The 14,293-nt window shown below is 44.6% G+C and overlaps 1 protein-coding gene across 3 annotated transcripts in view; it reads right to left on the bottom strand.

The window, feature by feature from the left end:
* Positions 1–14,023, bottom strand: part of RNF8 (ring finger protein 8) — a 41,614-nt gene extending 27,591 nt beyond the window's left edge. For all 3 annotated transcript variants that reach the window (XR_004245637.2, XM_032140232.2, XM_058432179.1), the window contains exons 1-2: positions 13,758–14,023; positions 7,489–7,617 (exon numbers count right to left, since the gene is read on the bottom strand). Coding sequence is in view for 2 of the 3 variants with exons in the window: in XM_032140232.2 (XP_031996123.1) it covers positions 7,489–7,617; positions 13,758–13,868 (240 nt within the window). In the remaining variant the exon portion in view is untranslated. The remainder of the gene's footprint in view (positions 1–7,488; positions 7,618–13,757) is intronic.
* Positions 14,024–14,293: the final 270 nt, after the last annotated feature.

Genomic DNA, 14,293 nt, shown 5'->3' with positions numbered 1-14,293 from the left:
GTTACTGCACTGATAAAATGGAGGAAAACAAGTCTCTCCCTCATGGTGTCTGTGTGGATTTAATGAGATAACATATGGCAAGTATTTAGACAGTGCCTGGGCATCATATTACATAAGTGTTCACTACTATTACTATGCCTTGGTTCAACTGATTCATCAACAGTCATTTCGATTCTATGCTCAATGTCACGCAAGGTAAATATATTGAGTGGAAAGGACATGAAAACTTTCGGCAGCTGACGGTGGAAAAGACAATGCAAGGGCACAAATAAGCAAATGTGGGATTACATGGCATAGCCTGTAAATGCAAAGGAATATCATGTGCAGCTGGGATAGCTAAGGGATGCTAAAGGGAGATGACAGGTCCTAAAATAGATTTGAAACAAAGGCAAGATACAGAGTTGAAATATACTGGTGAGCATTTCAACCCATACCAAGGACTTAAATTCAGGGGATAGGCCAGAGATGAAGCTCACTTCTGAATTGGGACCAAGATTTATGTTTACACTGGCAACTACAGTTACCTACTTTCAGCTAGAAAAAAATCCCCAGTCAACCCAAATATGAGGGACGGGGGGTTTGACCACAAGGCACAGAGGGTAAAGGGAAAGTAGAGATTAGATCTTAGCTCTGGTTTGGCATTAGGCTCCTGTTTCCAGTTTTATCTTCTATTACTTGGTTTACACAGAAAGAAAGACTGGCATAGATACATACAGAAAGATTAGTCTTTTTTTTTTTTTTTTTTTTTTTTTTTTTTTTTTTTTTTTTTTTTTTTGAGACGGAGTCTCGCTCTGTCGCCCAGGCTGGAGTGCAGTGGCGCGATCTCGGCTCACTGCAAGCTCCGCCTCCCGGGTTCACGCCATTCTCCTGCCTCAGCCTCTCCGAGTAGCTGGGACTACAGGCGCCCGCCACCACGCCCGGCTAATTTTTTGTATTTTTAGTAGAGACGGGGTTTCACCGTGGTCTCGATCTCCTGACCTCGTGATCCGCCCGCCTCGGCCTCCCAAAGTGCTGGGATTACAAGCGTGAGCCACCGCGCCCGGCCCAGAAAGATTAGTCTTAACCCACTGTGCATTGGGCCTAATCTGGTTCATCTAGGAAACCTCCTCACACTCTTTCTATTCAGCCTGAGAAACTATGGGGAGTGATAAGTTTTGCTGAATTTTGAAACAACATATGAGAAACAACAAAGGAGAGGGATGGAGCCAGAACAATCTATCTGAGAACAATTTTAGAGCAGGACAGTCCATTTTAGATTATATGCAGGAAAAAGGTCTCAGAAAAAGTAGTAAGACATAGAAGGCCACCTAATGCCAAGGTACAGAAATTTAAGGAAAGTCTCCAAAGCTAAGATAAGGTAAAATAAATAAATAAGATTACAGAAACAGCCCACAGCTAAAGAGAGTAAGAATCCCTCAGAAGCTGGGGCAAACTTTCACGATATGTTGCAGCCCTCCATTAGATCCTCTACATTAACCCATTGCCTTCAGAGCCCTTTTAGAAGCTGGAAAGTAAAACTCAAAATTCTCCCATCACATTTTGTCCTTGGATCCTTGTACATTTACCCATTCATCACTTCTTGGTGACATCTAGTGGTATAATTTAAACCAAAGCCCTGAGTCAGGTCTGTTCATATAAGAAGACTAGAAAAGGACAAAAATCCGGCCGGGCACGGTGGCTCATGCTTGTAATCCCAGCACTTTGGGAGGCCGAGGCGGGCGGATCACGAGGTCAGGAGATCGAGACCACGGTGAAACCCCGTCTCTACTAAAAATACAAAAAAATTAGCCGGGCGCAGTGGCGGGCGCCTGTAGTCCCAGCTACTCGGACAGGCTGAGGCAGGGGAATGGCGTGAACCCGGGAGGCGGAGCTTGCAGTGAGCCGAGACTGCGCCACTGCACTCCAGCCTGGGCGACACAGCAAGACTCCATCTCAAAAAAAAAAAAAAGGACAAAAATCCCATGGCTATACAAGAACAATCAAGTACGGCCGGATATGATCTCAAATACAATGGCTTAAATAATCATGCTCTGTTTAAGGCTTTCTTAATGTTAGTTTTCATAACTACCCACTTGAACAATGCTAACAGCAGAAAATGATACCCAGAAAAGTCTGCCTGATGTCTCTTAGCCACCAACGGGAAAAAAGTGGGATAACTCACATCCGCTTAGACAGGAATTACTTCACTAGATGCTCAATCTCTGTCCAGCTGCTTTTAAACAGTTATTGAGGAAAGTGGAAACTCAAAACCAAAAGACAATGTTTTCTTGGAGTGCTTTAGATAATTTATGTAGCTCAGTGGTTCTCAACCCTGGCTATATAGTAAAACTACCTGGGAAGGTAATCCCAGCACTTTGGGAGGCCGAGGCGGGCGGATCATGAGGTCAGGAGATCGAGACCAAGGAGAAACCCCGTCTCTACTAAAAATACAAAAAAAAATTAGCCGGGCGTGGTGGCGGGCGCCTGTAGTCCCAGCTACTCGGAGAGGCTGAGGCAGGAGAATGGCGTGAACCCCGGGTGGCGGAGCTTGCAGTGAGCCGAGATCGCGCCACTGCACTCCAGCCTGGGCGACAGAGCCAGACTCCGTCTCAAAAAAAAAAAAAAAAAAAAAAACAAAGAGCGGTGCCTGGGTTTCACCCTCAGAGTGAGTTAAGTGGTCTGAGATAGGAACTAAGTATCAGTATTTTAAAAGTTACATTTATATACAAACACATATAGTTGTGTAACTGTATCAAGAAACAGTATCCCTTGGTAGTCAACCTTTCCCGCATTCCCAGGCAACTACTTATCTGTTCTCTTCCCTTTCCCAGAGTGTAATACAAATGGAATCTTATTATCTACACTTTTGAGTCTTGCTTCTTTCACTTAGTGTAATGCCTCTGAGATTCGTCCACGCTGTTGCATTATCGGCAGTTTGTTATATTTTATTGCTGAGTAATACTGAAGGTGGTACGGGTGGAGCACAGTTTATCCATTCCCTAGTTGTTTTTTTTCCAGTTTTTGGTGAATATTAATAAAGCCACTGCAGGCCAGGCGTGGTGGCTCATGCCTGTAATCCTAGCACTTTGGGAAGGCGAGGCGGGTGGATCACCTGAGGTCACGAGTTCAAGACCAGCCTGGCCAACATGGTGAAACCCATCTCTACTAAAAATACAAAAATTAGCCGGGCGTGGTGCTGCGTGCCTGTAATCCCAGCTACTCGGGAGGCTGAGGCAGGAAAATCGCTTGAACCCGGGAGGTAGAGGTTTGGGGAGCCAGGTTCGCGCCATTGCACTCCAGCCTGGGCAAAAAGAGCAAAACTCCATCTCAAAATATAAAAATAAAAAAAATAAAGCCACTAGAAACATTCACATACAAGTTTCTGCGAGAACATAAGCTTTCATTAATCTTGGGTAAATACCTAGAAATAGGATCACTGGACAAGTGTATATTTGACTCTTAGAAACCACCAGTTTTTCAAAGTGGAGGTACCATTTTATATTCACACTTGAATGTTGAGGAGTTCCAGTTATTCTGCATGCTTGCCAGCACGTGGTACCATCAAGTCTTATTTCAGCAATTGTATAAAGTATGTATCCGTCAATATATTTTTTAAAGTCTTTACTAAAGCAGAACATGCAAACATAAAAGTGTACAAATCATAAATGTACCAACTTGATGAACAGTCACAAAATGAACATCTTAGTGTAACTACCATGAAGTCAAAAACAAAACAAACCCCACATTATCAGCATCCCAGAAACCCCTGTGTGCCTCCTTCTAATTAGTAGCCACCTTGGCAATAAGGTGACTACTATTCAGATTTAACAGCACATGTAAATTTTGCCTGGTTTTAAACATTGTATAAATGGCATCATATAATATGTATTCTTTTCTGTCTGTCTTCTTTCACTCAATTTTTTTTCTTTTTTTGAGACGGAGTCTCGCTCTGTCACCCAGGCTGGAGTGCAGTGGCCTGATCTCGGCTCACTGCAAGCTCCGCCTCCCGGGTTCACGCCATTCTCCTGCCTCAGCTTCCAGAGCAGCTGGGACCGCAGGCGCCCTCCACCACGCCTGGCTAATTTTTTGTATTTTTAGTAGAGACGGGGTTTCACCGTGTTAGCCAGGATGGTCTCGATCTCCTGACCTCATGATCCGCCCACCTCGGCCTCCCAAAGTGCTGGGATTACAGGCGTGAGCCACTGTGCCCGGCCTTCTTTCACTCAATATTATGTAAGGTTTATCCATGTTATTATAGTAGTTCATTCATATTCACTACAGTATAGTATTTCAATATAAGATTATTCCACAATTTATCCATTCTACTGTTGATGGACATTTGGGCTGTTTCCCTGGGAGTGAAAATACTGTGTCAAGAGCTATATGTATGTTCAACTTTAATGAATAATGCCAAATAATTTCCCAAAGTAGCTGTACCAATTTACACTCCCAACAGAAGGGTAAGAGCATTCTATCGCTCCATATCCTTACCAATACCTGGCATCAATAGTCTTCAATTTTAGCCACTCTGGTGAATGTGTAGAGGTACTCCATTATGGTTTTAAATTCCCCAGATTATTAATGAGGTTGAACAACTTTTCATTGGATAGAACCTTTTGTGAAGTGCTTGTCTCTTGCTCATTTTTAAATAGGGCATATCTGTCTTCTTATTGGAGTTCTGCAGATACCTCAGTATAAGCCCTTCATTGACTATAATGTGTAGCAAACATCTTCCTCTGAGTTTGCCTTTTACTCTCTTAATGGTGTTTTTTGATGAATGAACGTTTCTATTGTACTACCATCAGTATTTTTAAAAAGTGCCCCAGGTGAGAGTAAAAACTGGAAACGGGGTTGATAACCACTGCTCTAGTTGCTGGAGGACCAGAAGCTGAACTGTCCCAAGCAGCAAACTTTGTTCACGTAAGAGTACACTCACCAGAGACTTCAAATGCCAGAGTCTGCAGAAGAACAAAGGTAGGAATCACCAGGCAGCAGGTGAAAAGCAACAGGAGAGGAGTGTAAGAATGCGAAAGGCTCAAGTAAGACGTGACCGAACCTCTAAGGCATTTCATACTGTGACTTTAAAACAACCCATTTTCTGAAAGAGCTGGATACCAATACAAAGGACGGGCCATCTGAAGAGCATATGAATTGACCAAAACCTACACAACTAGAACCATCCTCATACTGTGTGCAGACTTAGCTGTCCTCCAAGGTTTTTTTTCTATATTTTAAGCCAATTTTAAACCAAAATAACATTTCTTGCAATTTTTGTATCTATACTTAAGCTCTCACTTTCTGGCCATTCCAGCAGATAAGAGAATGCAGCTCTGAGTTTTAACTTATTAGAAACACCTATCTCTTGAAAGAGACTTGGCAAATGACTTCAGACACAACCACAGCAATAATACCCTACAGCTGAAATTCAGGTCTCTTATCAGCAGAAGAGGGCTGCCATGGCATCATGCCAGGAGGAAGCCAGAAAGGGGGCAACTGTAGTCAAAAGAAAAGTGCAGGGGGGAGGAGGGATTTACTTGTAAGAACTGTTCCATCAAAACACCCCAGTCCTAGCTTCTCTTAAAAATCAGTTATCTCACAAACAATCACAGCTAAAAAGTTTAAACAGGTTGTTAAGAAACCCATCTTTCCTCTCTATTGCCCGACTGAGACCTGAGAAGAATCACATGACAACAGCAACCCTAGAAGGAAGGGTACAAAGCAAACACTGGAGAACGAGCCCAGAGCACAGTCATGATCTGATCTTGCACAGGCTGCCTCTGTATCCCTGTGGTTGACATTCAAATAACACTAAAGTTGATCAGCTCTTGGCTTCCCAACCTATGAAAATCTGCTAATCCCGTAAGTGGATCACATCTACACTGCACATAATTAAGAAAAGCAGCAGCAGAGAACGCACCTCTATAATATTGTAATCCTAACTCTCATACAGCCTACTCTGATGAGGAAAACATCTTTTCCTAAGCTGTTTTGATATACGCTATTACAGAGGCTTTAAAACCTTGCAGCTATATTTTAAATATGCATAATTAATTGTTTGACGTCATAAAGCCAGTATAGCAAATTGCTTACGTACTTTACTGGTATTTGACACAGGGTATAGCAGAGAAACTTAAGTCCTGGCTCATTGTAGAGAAGGCCTTGGGCAAGACAGTTTATCTCTCTGGGCCTCAGCCTCATCTGTCTGCATAAGGGGTTGAAGTAGATAATCTCAGTGCCAACTTTTATCCTGCTCATGATGCCTTGCTAAAAGTGCTGAACCAATTTACTTAGCATTTATGTACTGTCTCCTTCAATACAGTGCCAACTCAGCTTAATTCTAGAGCAGGAAGATACTTTCCAACAGCTTAAATCTAGCAGTTTTATGCACGCAAAATGAGGCTGGCGGGCAGACCTCTGGGATATCCTCCCTTCGGTGCCTTTAAAATCCTAACTGGGGCAGTGAAGCAATATGAAATGGTACTTAAAGACATGTTATACTTCCTAAACATTAACTGTTTATGTTAGAATTTCTCTCACCTCATAGTCTGTATTTTCATCACATTCCTGGGTGCTTGTACATCTGCACTTTAGGTATTTTCTTTTCTTTTTGATAGAGACAGGGCTTCACCATGTCAGCCACACTGGAGTGCAGTGGCTATTCACAGGTGCAATCCCTTTGTTGATCAGCACAGCAGTTTTGACCTGCCCTCCTTCCAACCTGGGTCAGTTCACCTCTCCTTAGACAAACTGGTGGTCCCCTGCTCCCAGGAGGACACCATATTGATGCCGAACTTAAGGCAGACACCAGAATGGCATAGCACACTATAACCCAGAATTCATGGGCTCAAACAATCCTCTGGCCTCAGCTTCCCCAGTAGCTGGGACTACAGGCATGTGCCACCACACCCAGCACATTAGGTACTTTCTAATTGCTGGGCTTTATATACTATTGCACCTCCCTCAATATATTTACCACTAAACTAGTGGTTTTCAAATTTGTTTAAAGGAGAAAAACCCATTATTCAAAGGAAATCTTCAGAACACCAATACTTAAGACATGTTTTAAAAGCCAGGGGAGGTTGCTCAGATTGAAAGGAGTGAGGAAGGAAAGGGGCTAAGTGCAGTCAGATCAGTTTCTCCCTCCTCTCCCTGTCCACTGAGCCATAAGTGTACTCCAGAAGCGTCAGCAGATTCTGCAGATTCCCAGGGTCTCTGGGAGCTTCACCTCAAACAGGCTAATTTGCCCAGTAACTTAGTCTAGTTTCTGGAATAGGACCTACTACTCCAGTTCAGGTATTCTCTTCAAGGTAACAAACTTCAAGCCAAATCAAGAGAAATTATTTTAGCACAATCGAATCTCTGGCAGCATATGGAAGTGGCTGCCTCTGGAAAAGGGAACTGGATGGCTAGGAAAGAAGTTATACTTTTGAATTTTATACCATGAATTACCTATGCAAAAAAAAAGTAATTTAAAAACAAAAGTCTTTAGGCTTCTGTGAATTCCTGTACCTTGTTGTCCATAATTGTCCACTGGCCCTCAGGATTCTGCTTCAAAACACAGTGGTTTCGAGAAATCATCAGGGGGCAGATTTTTGATACCAGTTGGTAGGTGACACCAAATCCTCGTCCTACAGTCACCTGGGAAGACAACAACAATGGAAGAAATACCATCAGTCATTGTACCGAAAAGGGAGGTCCTTTACAAATCTCGTCAACCAGCAGCATATGCAGGCCTGACTTAAGAAATCAGACACCTGTGGAAGTGCATGAGCTATCTCCTCTTCAGCTGCCACGAGAACCACCAAGTAGAAAAAGGCAAACAGTTGTGACAAGAAGAGAACGCTGAAAAAGAGTTATCCATGTATCTCAGGGTTGGCGAGATCTTGAAAGGTCATCTGGTTCAGTGACCATGAGATGGAGGAATTCTTTCTACACATCCCATCAACGCATAAATACTGCCAGTAACTTTAGATAAGGCAGGCCCTCCAATTTTTAAAATGTCTCTGACTTGGCATCTTTCTCCCTGTAAATTCCATCCATTGGCACTGGCTTTGCCCTCGGCACCATCAGGAAATCTCCAATCCCCTTTCAATGTCACAGCTATAAAGTGAACACTGAGTTTTCTCTTTTCCTGGCTCTGTATTCCCAGTTACTTCAACTTAACTCCCAGGGGATGGGCTTGAGTCTTTGCCATTCTAATGAGTCTGTGAAAGGACTGCTGGTTTATCTTTATTCCTGGATGGCATATTAAGAAAAATAAACTTAATTTCTATTACACAGTCAAACGCAAGTGTTACTTTCCCAGTTCTAGATATTATCACTGGAGCATATAAATTGCATTAGCTTTCATAGCAGATCTAGTACACTGCCAGTGTATCCTCGAACTTAGGAATGATTAAATTTCTTGGTCTCCCCCTCCTCCAAGAAATGCTACGCTAAGTCCTGTCTCTTCTGCTCTATAGTTGACTGGATGGAAAACCTTGGATTCAAGCGCAGGACCTTAGATTGATTCCTATTAAATTTCATCTTGCTAGTTCAGCCTATCAAACCAATTTGTCAAGACCTTTCTGAATTTTTAATCTGCCATCAGATCAGACATACTTAATATTCCTTCCACCAAATTTATATGAGACGATGCCTTCTATACCTTCGTTCAAGACACAGAATGGGGTGCAGCCAAAGGCAAAGTTTTCAGGAGAACCTAGTAAACATTAATCCACACAGTCTGGATATACTTCAGCCAGTTATAATTCAACCGAAAGTCTCTGCATTGGAGTACACATCCTCTGTCTTATCCACAACAACAGCTTGAGAGCTTCCGGAAAAGGTTGAAAAGAAGCCCCAATTCACATCTATCATACTTTCCCGTTGGACCAGTCTAGTTCATAACAACCCTGTGAAGGAAGGAAATGAAATTCTTCTGAGATCCAGATCACAGAATTCCCTTATTCTTTTTTTTTTTTTTTTTTTTTTTGAGACAGAGTCTTGCTTTAGCGCCCAGGCTGGAGTGCAGTGGTGCGATCTTGGCTCACTGCAACCTCTGCCTCCCGGGTTCAAGCAATTCTCCTGCCTCAGCTTCCCGTGTAGCTAGGATTACAGGCACGCAACACCACGCCCGACTAATTTTTGTATTTTTAGTAGAGACGGGGGTTTCACCATGTTGGTCAGGCTGGTCTCGAACTCCTGATCTCAAGTGATCTGCCCGCCTCAGCCTCCCAAAGTGCTGGGATTACAGGTGTGAGCCACCGCGCCCAGCTCCTTGCATATTCTTCTTAGTGCACAAACGACCTCTTTAATGACTCATACCACGATCTTAACTGGGGACTTTAAACCAAAGTTAGCTAAAACTGCCCTCTTCTTTTTAAAATCTTTCAGAATGCCTGTCCTCCTCAGTCCCTCAAAGACCACCATGACTCACTGACCTAATCTATTCCTCCCCACAAACTCTCATTTCAGTATTCACAATACTCTCCAACCAACTACTCAACTCATATCCCAGAAGCCATCTTTGATTCATCTCTGTCCCTCATCCCCACATTGAAATCACTGGTAAGTTATATGGGCTATAATTCAAATATGTCCTAAATCTGTTCATTCCTATCTCTGCAGCCACAACGTTAGTCCAAACCACCTGGCCTCCTACTGTTTCTGTTCTCACTCTAGCCCCCATAAGCTTTATATAGTAACTGGAATAGAAATGTAAAAATTTTAAATCAGATCATTTTCCTTCTTTCCTTAAAACTGTCCAATCATTCAAACTTCCTTCCATGGCCTATAAGACCCTGAATGTCCTGAGCCCCTCTACTCTTTAGTCTTAACTCATACCATAGTGCCAACACTAGCTGCTCCAGCCCCTCAAACTTTTTTTTGTTGTTGTTCCTTAAGCCCCTCTCCCGAAGTGCCAGCCTACCTGAAGGTCTTTTCACTTAGCCCCTCTGCTAAGAACACTCTTCTCTCAGATCTTGCACAGACTCCTTATCTTTCATGTTCCAGCTACTCATAAGCCTACTCTGATTACCTCTGTCTAAAGTTGGTTGTCTGCTTCCCATCATATTTCTTCAGTTATTAGGAAGTACTTATCACAAACCAAAATTATCTTATTTTACTTTTCCCCTCTGTCTCCTTAATAGAATATAAACTAGACAAGCAGGGACTTTGTCTGTCTTGTTTACCACCGTGTTTCTATACCGGGCATAGTGTTCAGTTAAGTATTTGAGAATGAATGAAAGAATAAAGAGGTCTTGCATATGAATCCTCAAGATTTTAGGGTGGGTGTTTTTAGGTCAGAAGGTAGAGACTGTATTACTACTGGAAAATATGGAGCAGCAGTTGGAACTCATACGGTCTCACTTGTTTCTCTTTAAAATGTTGTGGTGATCACTCCACCAACACTGAGCACAAAGTTTTTCAGTTCTTTCACACTCTGCCAGAATTATATTAATTATAGAAGTTCCTCTGAATACACATATCTGTTAGAAATGGAATGGCTAGGGATTTATCTGTCATCCATATTCAGTAAAATTTCTATTTAGGTAGCTTTATCTCTAAGAGAGGAAGCATCTCATATTACATGCTAATACTTGAGGGGAGACAGCCAGACTGCCATTGTGAGTAGCCTGGGGAAAACAGTACCAAAAAGGTAGAAGAGTGCCTTTTCCTGACATTACCTCCAGCAGACTCTGAACCCAGAAAAAGGAATCATTCTTTTACATCCTCCCCTGCACTGCCTGGTCTTAGAATTTACCTTGGTACTACTGATATTTCACCTATACTGTAGTTAAGGAGTGCAGTGAGGTTACCTGGAAATCTCAGGACCACTCAACATAACACTGAATTTCCCATGGGAACTGACTGACGACCCATATGTGAGGGGTTGTTTTCATTTACAATAGTTTTGCAAGCCTTTGGGCTTACACACATTATTGATCTAAAAGATCATCTTGTCTTTGCCCACCTTCACTAAGACTATCTCTTTCCTCCTGGGCACAATTCCTACTGTTTCTCAAATAACAAGTAAATACGGCCAGGTGCGGTGGCTCACACCTGTAATCCCAGCACTTTGGGAAGCCCAGGCAGGCAGATCACATGAGGCCAGGAGTTCAAGACCAGCCTGGCCAACATGGCGAAACCCCGTCTCTACTGAAAATATAAAAAGTAACTGGGCATAGAGGTGCATATCTGTAATCCCAGCTACTTCGGAGGCTGAGACAGAAGAACCACTTGAACCGGGGAGGTGGAGGTGTGATCACACCACTGCACTCCAGCCTGGGTGACAGAGGGAGTACCCTGTCTCAAAACAAAACACCCCACAAAAAAGCCCCCAAACCAGTAAATATAACCATCCTTTGCCTTTTTTCCCTTGGGGCAGAAAACTTAATGAAAACTAAATACAAGAGAAGAAAAGGGGAGAGAAGTTTCTGTTGTTTTCCCCAAAGGCCTAGATACTTTATAGTACCTGAGAACTAGCTAATTTGCAATAAATCTCTACTTGTTTTTCCACCAAACTTTATGCATTGCTTTAACAAGCTTAAAGCCACTTATTTAGACAATTTACTACAGTGTTCCCATCAATGAAATGAAAGGAACCCTGTTTTATTATTTTATCCACAACATCTGAGACTAAGAACTGGAAAGGCAGGGAACTGACCTACCTTTGCTGTTATGTTATTAGCATACCTTTTAAAATCTTGTGCAAAACAGCTTGTGCTATGATCTGGGGACCATAACAATAAGTACAACTTCTTCTCTTGCCTTAGATTCAGACTTCTTTTCAGGCTGTGCTACGACCTGACCTTGCAGGCTGCCAAGCCTGGCAGGCTTCTCCTACACACAGGTCCCTGAAGCCAGCCACAGTCTTACCACTGGGTTTACATGGGTCCCTCCCCATGCAAGTGGCCCCACAAAGAACTATCAAATGGTTCAGAATATGTCTAAGAGTGCTTTATAGTCTTCTTGCCCTTTCTTCAGGTGCTTTAATTCTTCCTCCCCATCCCACCTGCCCAAGACGGCAGTACTAACAAGCTATTCAGAAGAGTCATAAATTAATCCACAACAATTGAATCTAAAGGAATAACACTTGCCCACTAAGTTACCTTATAAGGTTGTGTGTATGCAGGGATCAGATTAAGTAATGTATGTGAAATTAACTAACAGTTATGCACAAAAATAATCTATTTTTGTGTGTATGATTCAGGTTATTACTCAGGTGTTCGTGTTTTAATTTGTTAAACTTCTCACAAACATATGCTGTTGGAAAGGGCCAGGCAGGGAAAGATCAGTGCTCAAGCTAAAAGAATGAATGCTTAATGTGGACTTTTAGGCACTAATACCTGGATAGAAGAGGTATTTGGGGGCAGAGATGTTTTCTTGGTGTTCCTCAAATCACAGCATACAAGTAACCCTTTATAACACCCCCTAATCTAGCAACTAATTTGTGCCTAGACATGAATTCCTCCTCTGACTTGAAGAACTACTGCTCTGGGATTGAACTAAATAATCCACATCTTGGCACTTGATCATACAGCTCATATGGATCTTCTTTATACAATGACTGCTTCATTGTATAAATCCTCTCTTCCCACTCAAGCCTTAAACTCTTCGAGCGCAGAGATTTTATTTGTCCTCATTGTACACCAAACAATGTTAAATACTCAGTAAATACCTGGCAGACTGAATTGAGGCAGTATGGCTTATAGGAAAAAATCTACCTGAACACACATAAGACTCAAAAGACTTCTTCAATTTACATCATGACCAACCATCCACTTTTACTGCAAAGAGAACTTTTCATACAGATTATTTCCAAAACCCAAATGGTTCCCAGTCATCACAAGCTTGTCCCTGACCCAGTTCTCTTTCTCAACCTGATTAAAATCTAACGCCCTCCTCCCTTCCCTCGCCCTTTCAAGATGCACCACGCTGGTGCATCTTGAACCGTGCCAGGAACCGTGCCTCATCTTTCCCCTTAAAATTTTTTTCATTTGCAACTGCATTAATAAAGACGACAGGCAGCCTCTGGAGAGAACTCTGAATACCCGCCCGACCCACCTCGGGGAGTGCCACTCGGCCGTACGGAGGAGCCTCACGGCAGAAATGTGGCCCAGCCCAAGCCGCCCATGTTCCTCAGAGTTGGGAAGGAGGAAGACATCTCTACGTGAAAGTTTGATTGCTTTAAGGGACAAAACCCAAAATCTGCAATCGTTTTCAAAACAAACTCGAGAAAGTTCACGCGCCGGGCCCTGCCTCGGCTTCCCGGCGGCTCGCGGCCCCCGCCACCGTCCCCCGACCCGGGCACCGCGGGGCTCCGTGCGCCCTAAACGGGATCCGGCCCCCGCCCTCCCCTCTCCGACACCGCCGCGCTCCTCACGTTCCCTGCGCGTCCCTCTCCTTCCCGTCCCCGGCCCGGCCACCCGCTGAGCCAGGCCTCCCTGGACGGGGCCCGCTTCTCGCCCCACAGGCCGCGGGTCAGGGCCTCCGTCCTCACCCCAACCCTTGTGGCCCCCCAGGGCTCCCCAGAGCCGAACTCTCTTTTCTTCGTTTCTCCCACTCGGCCCCTGTTTCTCCCCCAAACACCTCCCACCGCAGACCCTTCAGCCGCTCGCGCCAGAACCGCTTTCTCCCTTCTCTCCCCGGGAATCCACCCCCGACAGACACTTCGCTCCTCTTCCCGGTGCCCGCCTCCTCTCTGCCATTCATCCAGCGAGACGCCTTCCTCCCTCCCCGGAGCCCCGCTCCCTCCAGCCCCTGCCCTCCGCCCCGCAGGACCCCTTCCCCCGTACCTCGCACCCATCTTCCAGCAGCAGCCACCCGGCGCTCATCCCCACCCGCCGCAGGCACCAGCTCCGGCCACCGGCGCGGTCTCCTGTGACGAACAAGCCGGGCTCCCCCATCGCCTACTCGACCCCGGGGGCGGTCAGCACCGAGCGAGACCCCGACCCAGGTTCCGGCTGCCTCCGTGCATCCCCTCAGCTTCCATAGCTAAATGACAGACAGAAGCAATCGCCACACGCTCGCAATCGCTGCTGCTGCAGGCTCGGCTCGCCCGCCCTCGGTCAGGAAACGGGAGCACTGCGCCTGCGCAGGAGGACGGCGGCCGCCCTGGGGCAAAGAGGGTGGGTTGGGAGCCGGCCCTGGGCGGGGCGGGCGCGACTCGAGAGCTCTCCTCCCCTCACACCTTCCCTCGCCCCCTCCAGAACCATCACCCCAGGCCTGGCCGCCCCAGACTGGAACCTCTCCTCACCTTTCCTCTTTTTAAAAACAATCATGTAAAACTATAGCCGAGTTTTAAACAACTTTAAACTTTCCATCAGATTTA

This window comes from Hylobates moloch, unplaced genomic scaffold, assembly GCF_009828535.3.
Source record: "Hylobates moloch isolate HMO894 unplaced genomic scaffold, HMol_V3 SCAFFOLD_20, whole genome shotgun sequence".
Taxonomy (NCBI): domain Eukaryota; kingdom Metazoa; phylum Chordata; class Mammalia; order Primates; family Hylobatidae; genus Hylobates; species Hylobates moloch.
Note: the sequence above shows the minus strand (reverse complement) of the source record. Positions and strands in the feature narration are given on the sequence as shown.